Source organism: Melospiza melodia, chromosome 3, assembly GCF_035770615.1.
Source record: "Melospiza melodia melodia isolate bMelMel2 chromosome 3, bMelMel2.pri, whole genome shotgun sequence".
In the NCBI taxonomy this organism is placed as follows: Eukaryota; Metazoa; Chordata; class Aves; order Passeriformes; family Passerellidae; genus Melospiza; species Melospiza melodia.
Window position 1 is genome coordinate 109,537,198 of NC_086196.1, and position 13,957 is coordinate 109,551,154.

At 38.6% G+C, this 13,957-nt stretch overlaps 1 protein-coding gene across 2 annotated transcripts in view; it reads right to left on the reverse strand.

Moving 5' to 3' along the window:
- KIF16B (kinesin family member 16B) overlaps positions 1-13,957 on the reverse strand; it is a 140,697-nt gene that overhangs the window by 113,775 nt on the left and 12,965 nt on the right. For both annotated transcript variants that reach the window (XM_063152551.1, XM_063152550.1), the window contains exons 2-4: positions 10,378-10,447; positions 9,281-9,394; positions 4,804-4,920 (exon numbers count right to left, since the gene is read on the reverse strand). In XM_063152551.1, coding sequence (XP_063008621.1) covers positions 4,804-4,920; positions 9,281-9,394; positions 10,378-10,447 — 301 coding nt within the window. The remainder of the gene's footprint in view (positions 1-4,803; positions 4,921-9,280; positions 9,395-10,377; positions 10,448-13,957) is intronic.

Genomic DNA, 13,957 nt, shown 5'->3' on the forward strand with positions numbered 1-13,957 from the left:
AAAATTAAATCTTGATTCACTATATCCCACAATCCAGCCAAATTTCATTTGATATTAACCACTGAATGTTTGTCTCTGCAGACAAAGAGTTTCTATGCATGAAATGCTTGGTTGGTTTCATAAAGCAAACTGAAAAGGATCTATTCCACTGAGATACCCAGAAACTTAGCATGCAGCTTTCCTTGCTGGTCCTGGAAGAGTTCTCTCCAGCCAAGCAGTGAGCTGTAGTGAGGGCTTTCCCTACAGCAGAGGAGCAGGAGAATGCTACACAGGTCTGTGGTGTTTGTGAGGTCCCCAGGACAAGGTGAGAGATGAGAATTTGACTCCATGTTCTCAGAAGGCTGATCTATTATTTCATATTATATTAAAAGAATGCTATAGTGAAACTATACTAAAGAAAGAGAAAGGATTCATCCGAAGGCTAGAAAAGAATGAATAACAAAAACCCATGACTCCCCAGAGAGTCACTCACAGCTGGCTTTGTTTGGTCATTAATTAAAAACAATTCACATGGAACCAATCAAATATTCACCTCTTGGTAAACAATGTCCAATTCCAAAGCAGCAAACACAGGAGCAGCAATCAGGTAATTATTGTTTTCATTCCTCTTTGAAGCTACTCAGCTTCCCAAGAGAAAATCCTGAGCAAAGAGGATTTTTCAGAAAATATCATGGTAGCACAGGTCTGGTCTCATCTGACACAGGGGTGCTCACTCCCAGCTGCCCCATTCCCACCAAGTAGGATTAGGGAGGTGACCAAGTCCTGCTGAGGACATCTCCCCACACTTCAGGGAGATGGCAGTTAACCTTTCTCAGAGCCATGGCTCCCTGGAATAACAGGACAGGATATAAACATACAAATGAGCTTTGGGGTAAGAGGTCCAGGCTCAGGAGTAGCTCACAAAACAGTCTGTCAGCTATAATTTCCCTCCAGTCTAAAAGCATGTAAGAGATTCAATGTGAGGGACTAACTATTTACCAGTGCAAGAAGAAATACTCTTGTGTTTAGTCAGGGGCCTTGTAATTAAGCAGGATGCCAATTAGGAGAAGCCAGACCACACATTCAATGTGAACACAGACTAAGCACTCCCTGGTGGGATTCTACAGATAACTGGCAACAGGAAAACACAAAACCAATTGACTCCCCCTGCCCCAAACTCTGCCAGAGCCAGAAATCTTCCAAGTGGAAGATTTCTTTTCCACTTGGACTCCTACAAAAATCCAACCCTTTCTGCCCAAGCTCACTCAAGTTTGCTCCCATACTGGTCTCTCTGACCTCATTCTTCAGTTTCTCTCTGCATTCTCTGTCACAGCAATCTTGTTCCAGGTACCACCTCTGAGCTCTTCTTCCTCATTCCTTTGCTCAGATAAAATTCCCAATTCATCATTCAGTCACTTCCAGTTTCTTAATTACACTTTATCCCTCCATTTTGCCATTTCCCAACTTCCTCCTCTTAATCAGAGTCTCTCTATCCTTCTCAAACCAAGCTTCATTCTTTGAAATATTAATCTGTTCTCTGCTCCTATCCTAGTTCTTAACATGACTGCACCTGAAAATCAAAATAAATCCCACATTAAGGGAAAAACTTGCAGATTAATCAGGCTTTTTTTTGAGACACTTGCCTCTGGCAACAGAGGAGCAGCCTTTCCCAATATCTGTCAATTATCAATCTCTATTTCCAAGTAAAATTTCATGGGTCAGAGTTGGAAATTCCCAGACACACTTTATTTTAATTTTTTTTACACAACAGAAGAGGGAAAATACTTTTCTTTCATCTCATGCTTGGAAACACCTGAATAGTTTTAATTAAAGCTTAGGGGAAAAGAGCATGGAAGATCTATCACAAAGTTTTAGGCAAATCATTAGTGTCTGACATAATCCAGCAACCACAAAAAGAGGCTTCAAATAGGAAGTATGAGCTCTAAATGAGTAATTTCAACCTTAGCAATAGAATGTTGAGAAATGAAGCACACACAGTTCCCAGAGTATTATGCTAGTAAAATGTACATCTTAAAGAATGTACACTCTTCATTGGAAACTATATTTAAACACTTTGACCTTTTCACCCCCTAGAGATAAAGGGCAGGATCAACTACAGCTTTGACTATTTTTTTCCTGGACTACAGAGTTTACAGACCTGAAAATCAGAAGAACCAAAATAGGTAGTTCACTCAAAAGCTGAATTTTCTCATTAAAAGCCTGTTCTTCTGTGCTATTTAACCAGAAAAATCCTTATTGCAATTTAAATGTACTGAGTTTTGCCCATCTACCTTGACCATAAGGAGCAAATTATCCTTTTCCCTTCTGTAGCAGCCATTCATGTCTTAGAAGACTTTTAATCCCCCCTAGTCTTGGCCTTCTCTGCATATCCAAGTTTGAATTCCCTGATATTTTATAGATCTCTGCTCAACATTCTAAACGCCCCACATATTTCTTGAAATGATTGCTGTATATAGAATTGCAGAAGAAGCCTTCCAGAGCCAAGAACAGCAAATACTGAAAACAAAATGAGAACAGAACCCAGGCTTTTTAAATTGAAGTAGGGAAGAAAGAATACTTATTTCCAATTCAAGTTTTCTTATAGCACTGTAGTCTCTCTGACAGGGCCATCAATTTTGAAGCATTTAACTTGCCAGCTGAGTATACTTTAAATGCACTCTATACAAAGCCAGATTAAAGTATTTATGTATCATGCCAAGAAGATTAGACCTTTATTGCTGAATAGTGTCAAACAAACTCCAGCATCTATTCATTTGCAAACTGTTTTGATAATTACAGTCATTATATATAGTGAGGCAGTCTCATAAAAATGTCACTTTTATAAATTTCTGAAATAGAAATCCACACCTAGGTTGTGAGATTTTTTCTGACTACAAAAGTCAATTCTGCTTATGATATTGAGGTAAATATAAAGCTACTTATTTTGTGACAACTGAAAGAAAAAGATTTATAGCTAATTTACTCTCCTAAGCTAGAGGAGGTGCAAAGAGCCCAATCTTACTACATTTCAGAAGAGTGATCTATCCAAAGAAGGATAAGTGTTAAATTCTCCTTTTCACTTCTACTGGCAGAAAACACAATACATTTCTTTTCCCAAGGATTAAAGAATGGAACTTTCAGAGGCTGCCTGGCAAACAGGCTCCATCAGTCAGTCTTTCTAAACTGCTCCACCCCCAAAAGTTTAGTGGGGTCTCTCTGTCCTTGGACAGTTACAGAAGCAACTGCAAGAACCCACTCTCATCCTTCATTCACAAAGTGCCAAATACCTCCTATCACACATTCCTCTTCCTGCAGTGCTCAATAGGACAAAATCCCTAAAATTTCATTTCCTGTATAATCTCATAAGGGTTTGATGAACTACTGTCATGCCCAATTTCTGCTTCTTGCCTGACAGCCTTCTCTAAGGACCTATTTTATTCTTCTGAATCTTCAAAAGAGGTTTAAAAAGCACATACCTTCAGAAAAAGCTGATCATTACTTTTTTCAACATCAGTATCTACTTTTTTTTTGTCTCAAGTTGGGCATAAAAAAATCAGCAGTAACATTAGAAATTTTTGGCTTTGTTACTGAACAAAAATTACTTAGAAGTTTAGAAGGTGTGATATATGGAAGAGTTAGTAGCATATAGACAGAAGCAGTATTAAAAATCCCATAAAAACTGCAATTTTAATCCATTCCAAAAATACACACCTGCTCACTCAATGTGGCACAAGAAGTGGACATTGTCTACCTGGAATTCTCCAAGGCTTTCAACATGGTTTCCCACAGCCTGCTGCTAAAGAAACTAACATGTTACAGAGGCTGCACTGAGAAGGTGGTAGCAAACAGCTCCTTGTAAAACTGCAAACTTGTCACAAGTGGGGTCTCCAGGAATCAATACTGGGCCCAAAGCTGTTCAACTCTGCATAAGTGACCTGAACAAAGTCAACAAGAGTAGCACAGCCAAGTCTGATGAAGACACCAAACTGAGTGGGGAAGTCAAAGCTTTAGAAGGGACAGCCACCCTGAAGTAACACCTGGATAAACTGGAATAGTGGGCTAGCAAGAACCTCATGAAGTTCAACAAATATAAGGTCTTGCACATGAAAGAACATAATCCAGGAGCACAGCAAGGCTGGGATCTGTCTGGCTGGAGAGCAGCCCTGTGGAAAGGGACTTGGGGTCCTGTGGACAGCAAGCACAAGAGCAAACAGTGTGGCAAAGAAAGCCAACAGGATGCTGGACTGCATCACAACAACCAGGGCACAGATGAAAAAGTCATTGTCCCACTTTACTCAGCACTTGTCAGGTCACACCTAGAATACTGCATTCAGTTTTGGTCTCTGCCATAAAAAAAGAAGTGGACAAGGTGGAACGGGCCACAAGGATGACCAAAGGACTGGGAAGCTGCCATGTGAAGAAAGGCAGAGAGTTGGATTTGTTCAGCCTTGAGAATAAAAGACTTAGAGAAGACCTTATAACCATGTTCCAGTATTTAACAAGTGCCTACAGAGAAGATGGAGACTCCTGTTTACAAGGAGTCTCTGGTAATAGACACAAGAGACACTGGTAATAGACACAAAATACTGCTGCAGAGAATGGGACTGCATACAAGAGAATCGTTTCCCGTGAGAACAATCAGCAGTTAGAATTATGTGCCCAGGGGAGTGGTGGATTCCCAACCATCAACGGTTTTAAGATTCATCTGAACAGGATGCTGGGCCATCTTGACTTGACAAGGTTTTGCCAGGAAAAGTTGGACCAAATGATCCTGGAGGGCCCTTCCAAGGTGGTACTTTAGAGTTCAGTGACAACATAACGTACCGCATTTCCCATCATGGTGTAGGACTTGCCAGAGCCCGTCTGTCCATATGCAAACACAGAGGCATTATAACCTTCAAAAGCAGATTTAAGCACCTCTGTACCAAGATTTTTGAAAACCTAAAAAGAAAATAAAAAAATGTTTAAGCCATTTCAGAAGCTTGGGGAAGAAGATTGCCATCAGCCCAGCATGCAAATATTGAATACCACAAAATACACATTTACTACAGGAGAGGAAATTAATATTTCAAATAAAATACTACTTGTTTCATATTCATTCACCGAATTTCATTTACAGCTCTGCAGTGGTTTGGTTATTATTTGTTTCAGTCACAGAAAACTTGATGTGTCAAATTGCTACCTTCCTTTCTAAAGCCCCAATGTCTTTCAGCAATATCAGCTACTCCATTCACTTTCCATTCTTGTTATTATCTTTTTGTATCTTATATTATTTGTATTTTATGTTATTATCTTTTGTATCTTCACCAACTCTCCACATTCTGCAAATATCCAGTCCCTGCTCAAAAGGAAACATTTCCATGATTCTATCAATATTTCCATGATTCTGTCAGCTTCTTCCTTTGTCTTTTCAGAGGGTTTTGTTGGTTGGTTTTGGGTTTTTTGCTTTAATCAAGTGTAAGAACATAACCCACAATCTTCTCTGTATTTTCCCCATAATTGGCTTTCTCACAGCAATGCTTTCTAGGCTGGCAAACATGGAAATTTGTTTTCAATGTGGTAAGTGACCCTTTTTCATTATTTAACCCCTTCTCTTTTACCCTCACCATGTAATAACTAGTAATGATCCTTCCTCCACATCACATAATATGGGACTCTGTTCTCAGCTAATAAATTCAGCTCTCACCAGATGCCTTCACCACCTTCCTCCACAATACTGGCTCCCTCCAACATACCTCACAGATTTTCCTGACCTTTCATCATCATCCCCTCATTTCAATCCACACCCCTTATTGTATTTGGGTTGCCCCTAGACATAGGAAGGAAGGAATTAATCTGACTTCATGTTCTCAGAAGGCTAATTTATTACTTTATGATACTATATTGTATTAAAGAATACTGTACTAAACTACACTAAAGAATACAGAAAGGATACTTACAGAAGGCTAAAAAGATAATAATGAAAACCTGAGACTCTTTCCAGAGTCCTGACACAGCTTGGCTCCAAATGGCCAATGAGTGAAAACAACCCATAGCAAAAACCAATGAAACAATCACCTGTGGGTAAACAATCTCCAAACATATTCCACATGTGAGCACAACACAGGAGAAGCAAATGAGATAAGAATGGTTTTCCTTTTCTCTGAGGCTTCTCACCTTCCCAGGAGAAAAATCCTGGGCAAAGGGATTTTTCAGAAAATATGAATGTGACAACCCCTCACTGGGCAAAGAGTAACACTTGGTGCAGCATTTCTCTCCATTGAAATATTAATCTGTGTCTCACCATCTAGACATGATTTTCAAAACTCTCATTGATGCTTCACATAGTTTAGCTACTTGTGTGCACTGTATGTGGTTTATATTCTCCAAGGCATACAAGCCATTTTTAATAGTGAATGGCACAAGCACAGTATAATCTCACAGCTTCTCCCTAGAAGGAGTGCTGGGTAATTTCTTTAATCACTAATCTTCAAATGTGCCTTTGGAATACTTCACTTGACCTTCCCTCCAGCAAAGGAGTTACAGTGCTGTAACCACTTATATCTCTCAAAGAACAAAGATCAGCCAAAGCTACTTTATTCTTTCCCCTATTTTTCTCTGTGTCCAAGTCTTTATGCACTACTATTTTGATGGAATTTTCCTTTTCAAAAATGTGTGCACGTCTTGCATGTAATTTGAGGTGGTGCATAGGACAGGTACAGTCAGCCTTGTCTGAACACAAAGGCTTAACACACAGGTTAGAAGCAAAGACTGCTTGGATGGAACACTGGTTTGTCACAAAAGGGCAGTAAATATCAAAACTCTATTTTTTTTTTGCTCAGTCAGGAATACAAACTAAGAAGCTTGATGGCAAATTGCCATCCCCACTCTAACTTTGGAATACTAAAGTGTATTTTGAATCTACAAGGCATATTAATAAGGTATGCAGTATTAGACAGATTTCCACTTCTTTTTCTGCCTTTCAAATGGAAAAATGAAATAATCATGAACAAAGGGCACTAGGCAACCACATCACCAACAATCAAGATCAATTTTATTCTGTGGCAAGATGACTGCAAAAGAGAAGCCCTTCTATGCCATTGGTGCAGCAAATTGTAATTTCTGCAGGAACTTGATAAGAGCTTAACTACAAAGCCTTCAATTAAATATGAAATCATTAACAAAGGCAAAACAGTCCATTGTGCAGTGCATGTTTAGGACTTGCACTCCTATAGTTTAAAGACTCCTTTTGTTTTTGAAGCACTGCACACAGTGTAATTAAAACAATACCTGAGAAACAATATTTTTGTAGCTGAGCAAGAGAAGTCCACACTCCTGGCAGCCCAGATACAGGAGGTGTCCAAGGCTGTGGAATACACTTTAACAGCACAGTACTGAACACACACACTGAAGCCAAATTTATGATTTATCCTATCATTACCAATCATAAAACTCACAGCTTTAAAATTTATTGCTCAAGGCTGCTGCAGCCATCAGTATGTGGGCATTTTAATTTATTTTTGTTTCTATAGACTCCTGACATGGGCAAGTTATAGTAATCTTGCCTCTACCTGACCCACTCTGAAGCAGGTAAATGGCTCCAGAAGGAAAAACTTGGAAAAGGGGAACTTATCACTTATATGTGGAAAGTGGACATCAATATAGACTACAACTTGGATATCTATTTGTGTGCATTCAAATTTACTTTGCAAATCGTTGTTTTGACAAGAATTAACTTATTTGTTTCACAGCAAATTTGGATTCTGTAAATAACCTGCACTGTAACAGCAAGAGCCTACTAACACCATGAATTTCTTCCTGGGGTTCCTCTAAGGTGGTCTTGTCTAACACAGCTTTCCAGAAGTATCTAAAGGCAGGTATCTAGAAGACCCAAGAATTAAATATCCATAAATTTAAGTCACAACTGGTGCAAGTCACAAGAAGCTTCATTTAGAATCAGAACAGAAAAATACAGTATCAAAGCTGCTTTAGTTAAAATAATTACCTGACTCTGTGTGCTCAATTTAAAGCATTTGCTAAAATTCTAGCAAAGCCATATGGCCTGAAACACCTGCCTAAAACTAGAATTCACTAGATTCTCAGGTTCAAATCATTCCTCTCAAATACATTACTACTTCTATTTGCCACAGTAATTAGGGTATTTCTACATTGATGGCCAGATAAATGTGTGTTTCCTGGTATTTCAAAAAAAGCAAAAAAAATGTTACTTAAAAGAACATCATCAAGAAACAACAATCCAGAAAGTTCACGAATATACATTATCAAACCTTAATATATCACTGAAATAAAAGAAGTATTCAGAATATTAGAGGATTTATCACTTACCCTGATGGTTAAATGAAAAATTCCAAGTCTGAATTCCCCATTAATTATAGTAATTTTATATATATATATATAAAATGGCAAAACTAGTCATTCTCATAAATATTTTAAAATGGCTTCAACTTACTGTTTCTTCTGAATAGTTTTAATTGTGAGGCTTTTTAGGATAAGCCATTACAGCATCCCTGATTTCAAGGGCTCCTGAGCAGATGGGATACATACCAAGAAGGTATGGACCCAGCTGGCTCACAGGATATTCAGTAAACTCTTGCATTATTTTAAGGGGAAAGAACTACTCTCAATTAAAGCTTACAGCATCAAAAGAGAAGTCAGCAATCACAACTTACCTGAGATTCACTTAATAAATGTATTAAGGAATGGGAAAGAACCAAAAATTCAACATTCCCATGAAATGCAATGTCCCAAAGGGTCTGTTTATCTGAATAATGATGCCTATAGCTCCAAGTTTCATCTTCTGTTCTGACTATGCAGAAAGAAAAACTGTTTTTTCCTTTCCTAAGGTGAAAACTCAAGGGAGGAGGAAAAAAAGAATCTTCTTCAATGCGTACCAAGGCTTTGGGACCAAGGAAAAAAAAAATTCACACTTCAACCAGGTAAGATTGTTTCCAAGTGAATAAAGCTTGTTTCTCAAAAGGGATTTTTTTCTAAAAAGCTTTTCAAAACCAATTTCAGTGCTTAGAGATGTTTTCTAACTTGACCTTATACAACACCAATCAGTAAAAAGAACTTGAAAGAAGGCATTCAGCCTGCTGTTTTAGAAAGCATACCACTTACACTGTTAGATAAGTTTAAAAAAAAAAGAACAAAGCAAAATTCAGACTCTCAGATATCTAGAAAATTTCTGAATTACAGAAGATGCACTTTCAATGGAAAGAAGTTTCATGGAATGCTTCCAAGACAAAAAAAAAAAAAAAAAAGGGAAAGGAAAAAGATCAATTATTAACATCAGAAATCCTACCATTTCTTGACAAACAAAGTTGGGACTTTTACTGTCTGCTGAGAAATAGGAAAAATCATAGGTAAATGTTTTCGTTCTCTCTCGTCCTGTGTCTCCAGTAGCACCCTCTGGTATCTATTAAAAAAAAGAAAACAGAGCTGGTACGACACATCCTGATGAAGTAATTAAAAACATTTGACAATAAATAATCAGAATGCAAATCTAACATAATGCTACATACATTTAGAAATGCATAACAGGTGAGATTATGATTCCAACAACACTAAATCAGGAGGAGGCATGCCCTTCAATAAGAAAGACAGCCACCTCATAAAACAGCACAGCAGCAATTATTTGAATTTTAGCTTACTGCTTCTAACCCCACTGCACATTTCTGTCACAACACTTAGGCTAGGTTAAATGGGTTCATATATGCTGTTATTATAATCAGGGATTATCCTACACATAATTTATAGGAGCCAGAGAGATGTTTGCACCATGAACAGCACCTCACCATGGAGTCATAATTAAAAAGGTGAGACATACCTGCTGTTTAAGGCAATCATCATGCTCAAAACATGAGAGCTGACACTTCAGAAATACCATGCTCCAAATCATTCTGAAGTAACTACACTCTGAAACTCCTTTTCATATATTAGTCATGAGAAAATATCCTGCAAAAACCAATTTGCTGCACATGACTTCTCTTGCTGAGAGAAATGTTAAAATGCACCATCAAAAGGTTATAGCAAAGGATGGGTACTTTGGGCTTGGCTCATTTTCATGGCAATTTCAGAAGACTTTTACAGATGAAACAAAGATTTTACAGCTATCAGAAACACACCTCTATTCTATTGTTGGCTTTCATCTCCCAGCTAAGTAATGACCTGAGTGATAAACCTTTGAAAAAATTATGAGCTAGAGCCTACAGAGTGATCGTCAGAAAACCACAGTGTAGCAATAACAGTGTAACCTGGTTTCCCCAAAACATTACTTTAACACTGAATTTTAACAACTAGGAGCCATTGACCACAGTGCAGCAAGCATCACTGTTTTGTCCAGTCATATTTTGGCAGCTATTGAGTCACAACTTCCTTTTATAAATTGTGTTTACTCACCTTTAAGTTTGTGATTGTTGTTTTATTTTTTTCCATTGAAATAATAAACTTTGCATTAAGATCTTTCTCCCTGAAAAAAAAAAAAAACAGAACCAAAAAACAACAGATTTGAGTAGGTTAAATAAAACATACCACAGTTATCCAGAGTCATATTTCCACCCATCAGCCTGCCACAGTCAATTCTCAGATTAATTAACTTTTATTTTATTTTTAATTCTTTTGCCCAATGTTTATTTACTTCTATGGCATATATTTGGAGCACTTGGGCTTGCCTCCAAACTCCTTCATCCAGAAACAGAGCAGAAGTGTGAGGAAACCCATTTCAGAAATTTAACTCTGCAGGTCAATTAAGTGGTTTGTTCTTAATTGGAAGTACTCTGATCCAAAACCCAGTTCAGTCAAATGCATGGCTCTAAGGAAGGGCAAACCAGAACACATCATCACAAGCCCCAGCTTCTCACCAACATTCCGGTAGCAGCAGCTCCCACTTATCCATATAGTCTAGCTAACAGGGAGTGAATGTTTAAACTTAGTATTTTAAAACTCTTTTAGAAATAAGGTACCAAGCCTGTGTTTTGAGTTCTGATGCATCATAGGAGCAAAGGAGAGAGGCTGTATTACCAATAAAGAATCACACAGGTTTGTGGCTTCCCAAAGCACAAGGATGCCAGGAAGGAAAAATTCCAGTTCCAAAGAAGTGTTTTCATGCACTTGCATTTATTTCACAATGGTTTCTGACTGTTTTCAAAAACACCATAAATTGTGAGCTTGGTGTCTAAACCCAGCATGTACCAACCTGCTGCCAGAGATGCACTTTCACCATTGTTAGTCAAGAGAGCAACACAGGCTGCTCCTGAATGACAGCCTGGAGCTCAGCACCTCCTGTGCTAATGAAAACATGCACAGGGAAAAAAGAGCCACAAGGGAAAGATGCACAGCACACAAAACCTCCCTCTTCAAATGCTGACACACCTGTCCCACAGTCATCTGCAAAGTCACCTGGTGTGCCTGGCCAGTGCAGAGCAAAGCAGAGGGCTTTAAAGCTATAAAGTGCTGCTTCACACTACTGGATATTCACTTGCACCAGCACAAAATGCAAAAGAGAAACTTCTTCCCAATAACAGGACAACCAAGTTCATGATTTTGGTGTTTTGTCTTCTTTGTGGTGCACTAGATGAGCCAAGTCTCTGTCCTCCAGCTACTCTGTTCATATTCATTTTTCCAGCAGAAATAGTAAAGAAAAGCAAAACCCATTTTAAAATCTACATTAATGAATAAAGATTAGGTAAATAAAAATGCTTAAGCAAATATCAACACATTAGGTTATTTTCTAGAGCTAATGAAAGAGAAAATTGTAATAATTACAGCATTAATTATACAATTGAATTTAGATTTACCATGGAAAACTTTGAGGTATGTCTTATGATTACTAGTCTAGATTAAAATACTGAAACACCAAAATACAGCTACAGATAATAAACAGGGAAATTGTGAAAAGTGTCCAATGGTATTTTTTTGCAGGAAATAGATCTTGGCACTGCAGTAACGCAGCCTGTGGATGGCTCCCAGCCATCCTGCTTCTTCCACACTCTCCACCTGTCTGCAGCTATTTGTTCAGCAAAGGTGTGACAAGTAATTTGGCCCAATTAAATGGTCAATCCTACTGTAAAAATTTGTTTCAAATGCAAACTGTAATTGCTTCCTCTAGGAAGTCTGTAAGGACTCTAGGCAGGAAGAACCTTGGTCCAGAATTATCGCTTTTTTTATTTTTATTTCTTCATGTTTAAGACATTCAAGGGGAAATAATCAAGTATGTCAGTGCTTTCTTTCCCAGATCTAGCCACATCTCCATATTACTCTGCTAAAGCTACTCAATAATGGAATAATGGTACAAAACATTTGAAGTCTAACACCCATATATGAACTACACAAAATTCTGAGAAGCCTGAAGTAATTAATTTTGTGATAATATTATTAAACATTATTGAAGAATGAGGATTTCAAAGTGTTAAAAAAGGACCTTGGAAAGCACTAGCGTACAACTCATAAATAGAATTTTGCATTTCTGAAGGAGGAGTAGTGAGAAGACAACCTAAAACAGGAATACTTGGATCAGAATAAATAAGCCAACCTGAAAGAAGTGGAAGAAAAAATTAACAAGAATCAAACACCCAAGTTTCATTTTAATATGAGACAGCTGCATATAATTTAATGTACACATACAGAGTTTAAGAGCATCTCATAAAAAACAATTTCTTGCTTGATGACAGTTATTTCCAGGCACTCATTTAATGCAGTTCATCAGGGCCAAGTCACTTCCAAAAAGTTTTCATTGCAAGCTCCACCTTAGTTAAAAGTTTGGGACAGATTTGTTTCCTCTAAAGGGCAGGATTCAGCTACCACTCCCCGACCAGTCTGGGATATAATCTCCTTAGAGAAATGTGGAAAAAACTATTTACCAAGCAAAGTATTCACAATGAGAATTTTTCACAGTTCCATAAAAAACAATTCTGGAAAAACCTTTATTGCCATAGCTAACAAGGAAAACCAGCAAAAAAGTTCCCATTTCTCTCTCTTTTCTCTGTGGTAGAGAACTCAGAGAGCACTGAGCTCAGAGAAAGCCAAACTTTATCTCTGTGTTTTGAACACAGCATAAAAAAAATGCCAGTCCTTCTCCCTCTCAGCCTAGCTTAAAGCTGTAAAACCAATTTCTGAGCAAAAAGACAGATGATGGGAACACCAGCATGATGAAGCCACCCCAAGAGGAGGTTCAGGCTGCAAACACTGTACTGCAGTGTTGGGTAACCTTCAGGGCTAGGAGAACCCTCCAGCACCTTCACCAGCATCCACAGGAACCACTTGCCCAACCTCATCCAGAGAAGAGCTTCAGCCACTAACCAAACACTCTGCCCCTGCAAATTGCAGCCTCCATCACAAAATAATATAAAGAGACCAGCTGCCAAAACAGGTTCACAATTGAGGCTTTGATGATTTAAGCAATCCTGCTTCCTCCTGAGCCAAATCTGCTCACACAGCAGCGCTCAGGGACAGCCTCCAGGATGTTCTCACTGCTCCTTCATGCACCACGTGGAGCTCCAGGATCACAAGGGACGGAAATTTACAACCCGTGATCCCCTGGCTCATAACCAAGTGACAAAGTGATCATGCAGGCAAGTTTCTTGGCACAGACACCTGAAAATTCACCCGCCCAGTGCTGCAATTACCCCTCTAGTATTGCTCAATTCAGCCAGTCATCCAGCAATTAACTCCAGGAGGAAAGAGCAATGGGGAGAGGGGGGGAAATCACAGCAGGGCAATAGCACAGCATTTCCTAAGCTCCCTGAGACCAACACAGCAAAAAGCTGAATGAATCTCCAAATCCTAATCTCCAAGTCATGACTAATATGGCTCCAAGGCCATCATTAAATGGTTGAAGCCATGTTATATGAACATGTTAAAGTTAACACCCGTACATTACACACCAAGCAGCACAAGTGCAGTCAGAAGTGCTTCAGGCTCAGTTTGAAAGGAGCCCTCAGGGCACCAGTGACAGCTGATAAGGGTGGCAGCCTCCCCTTGC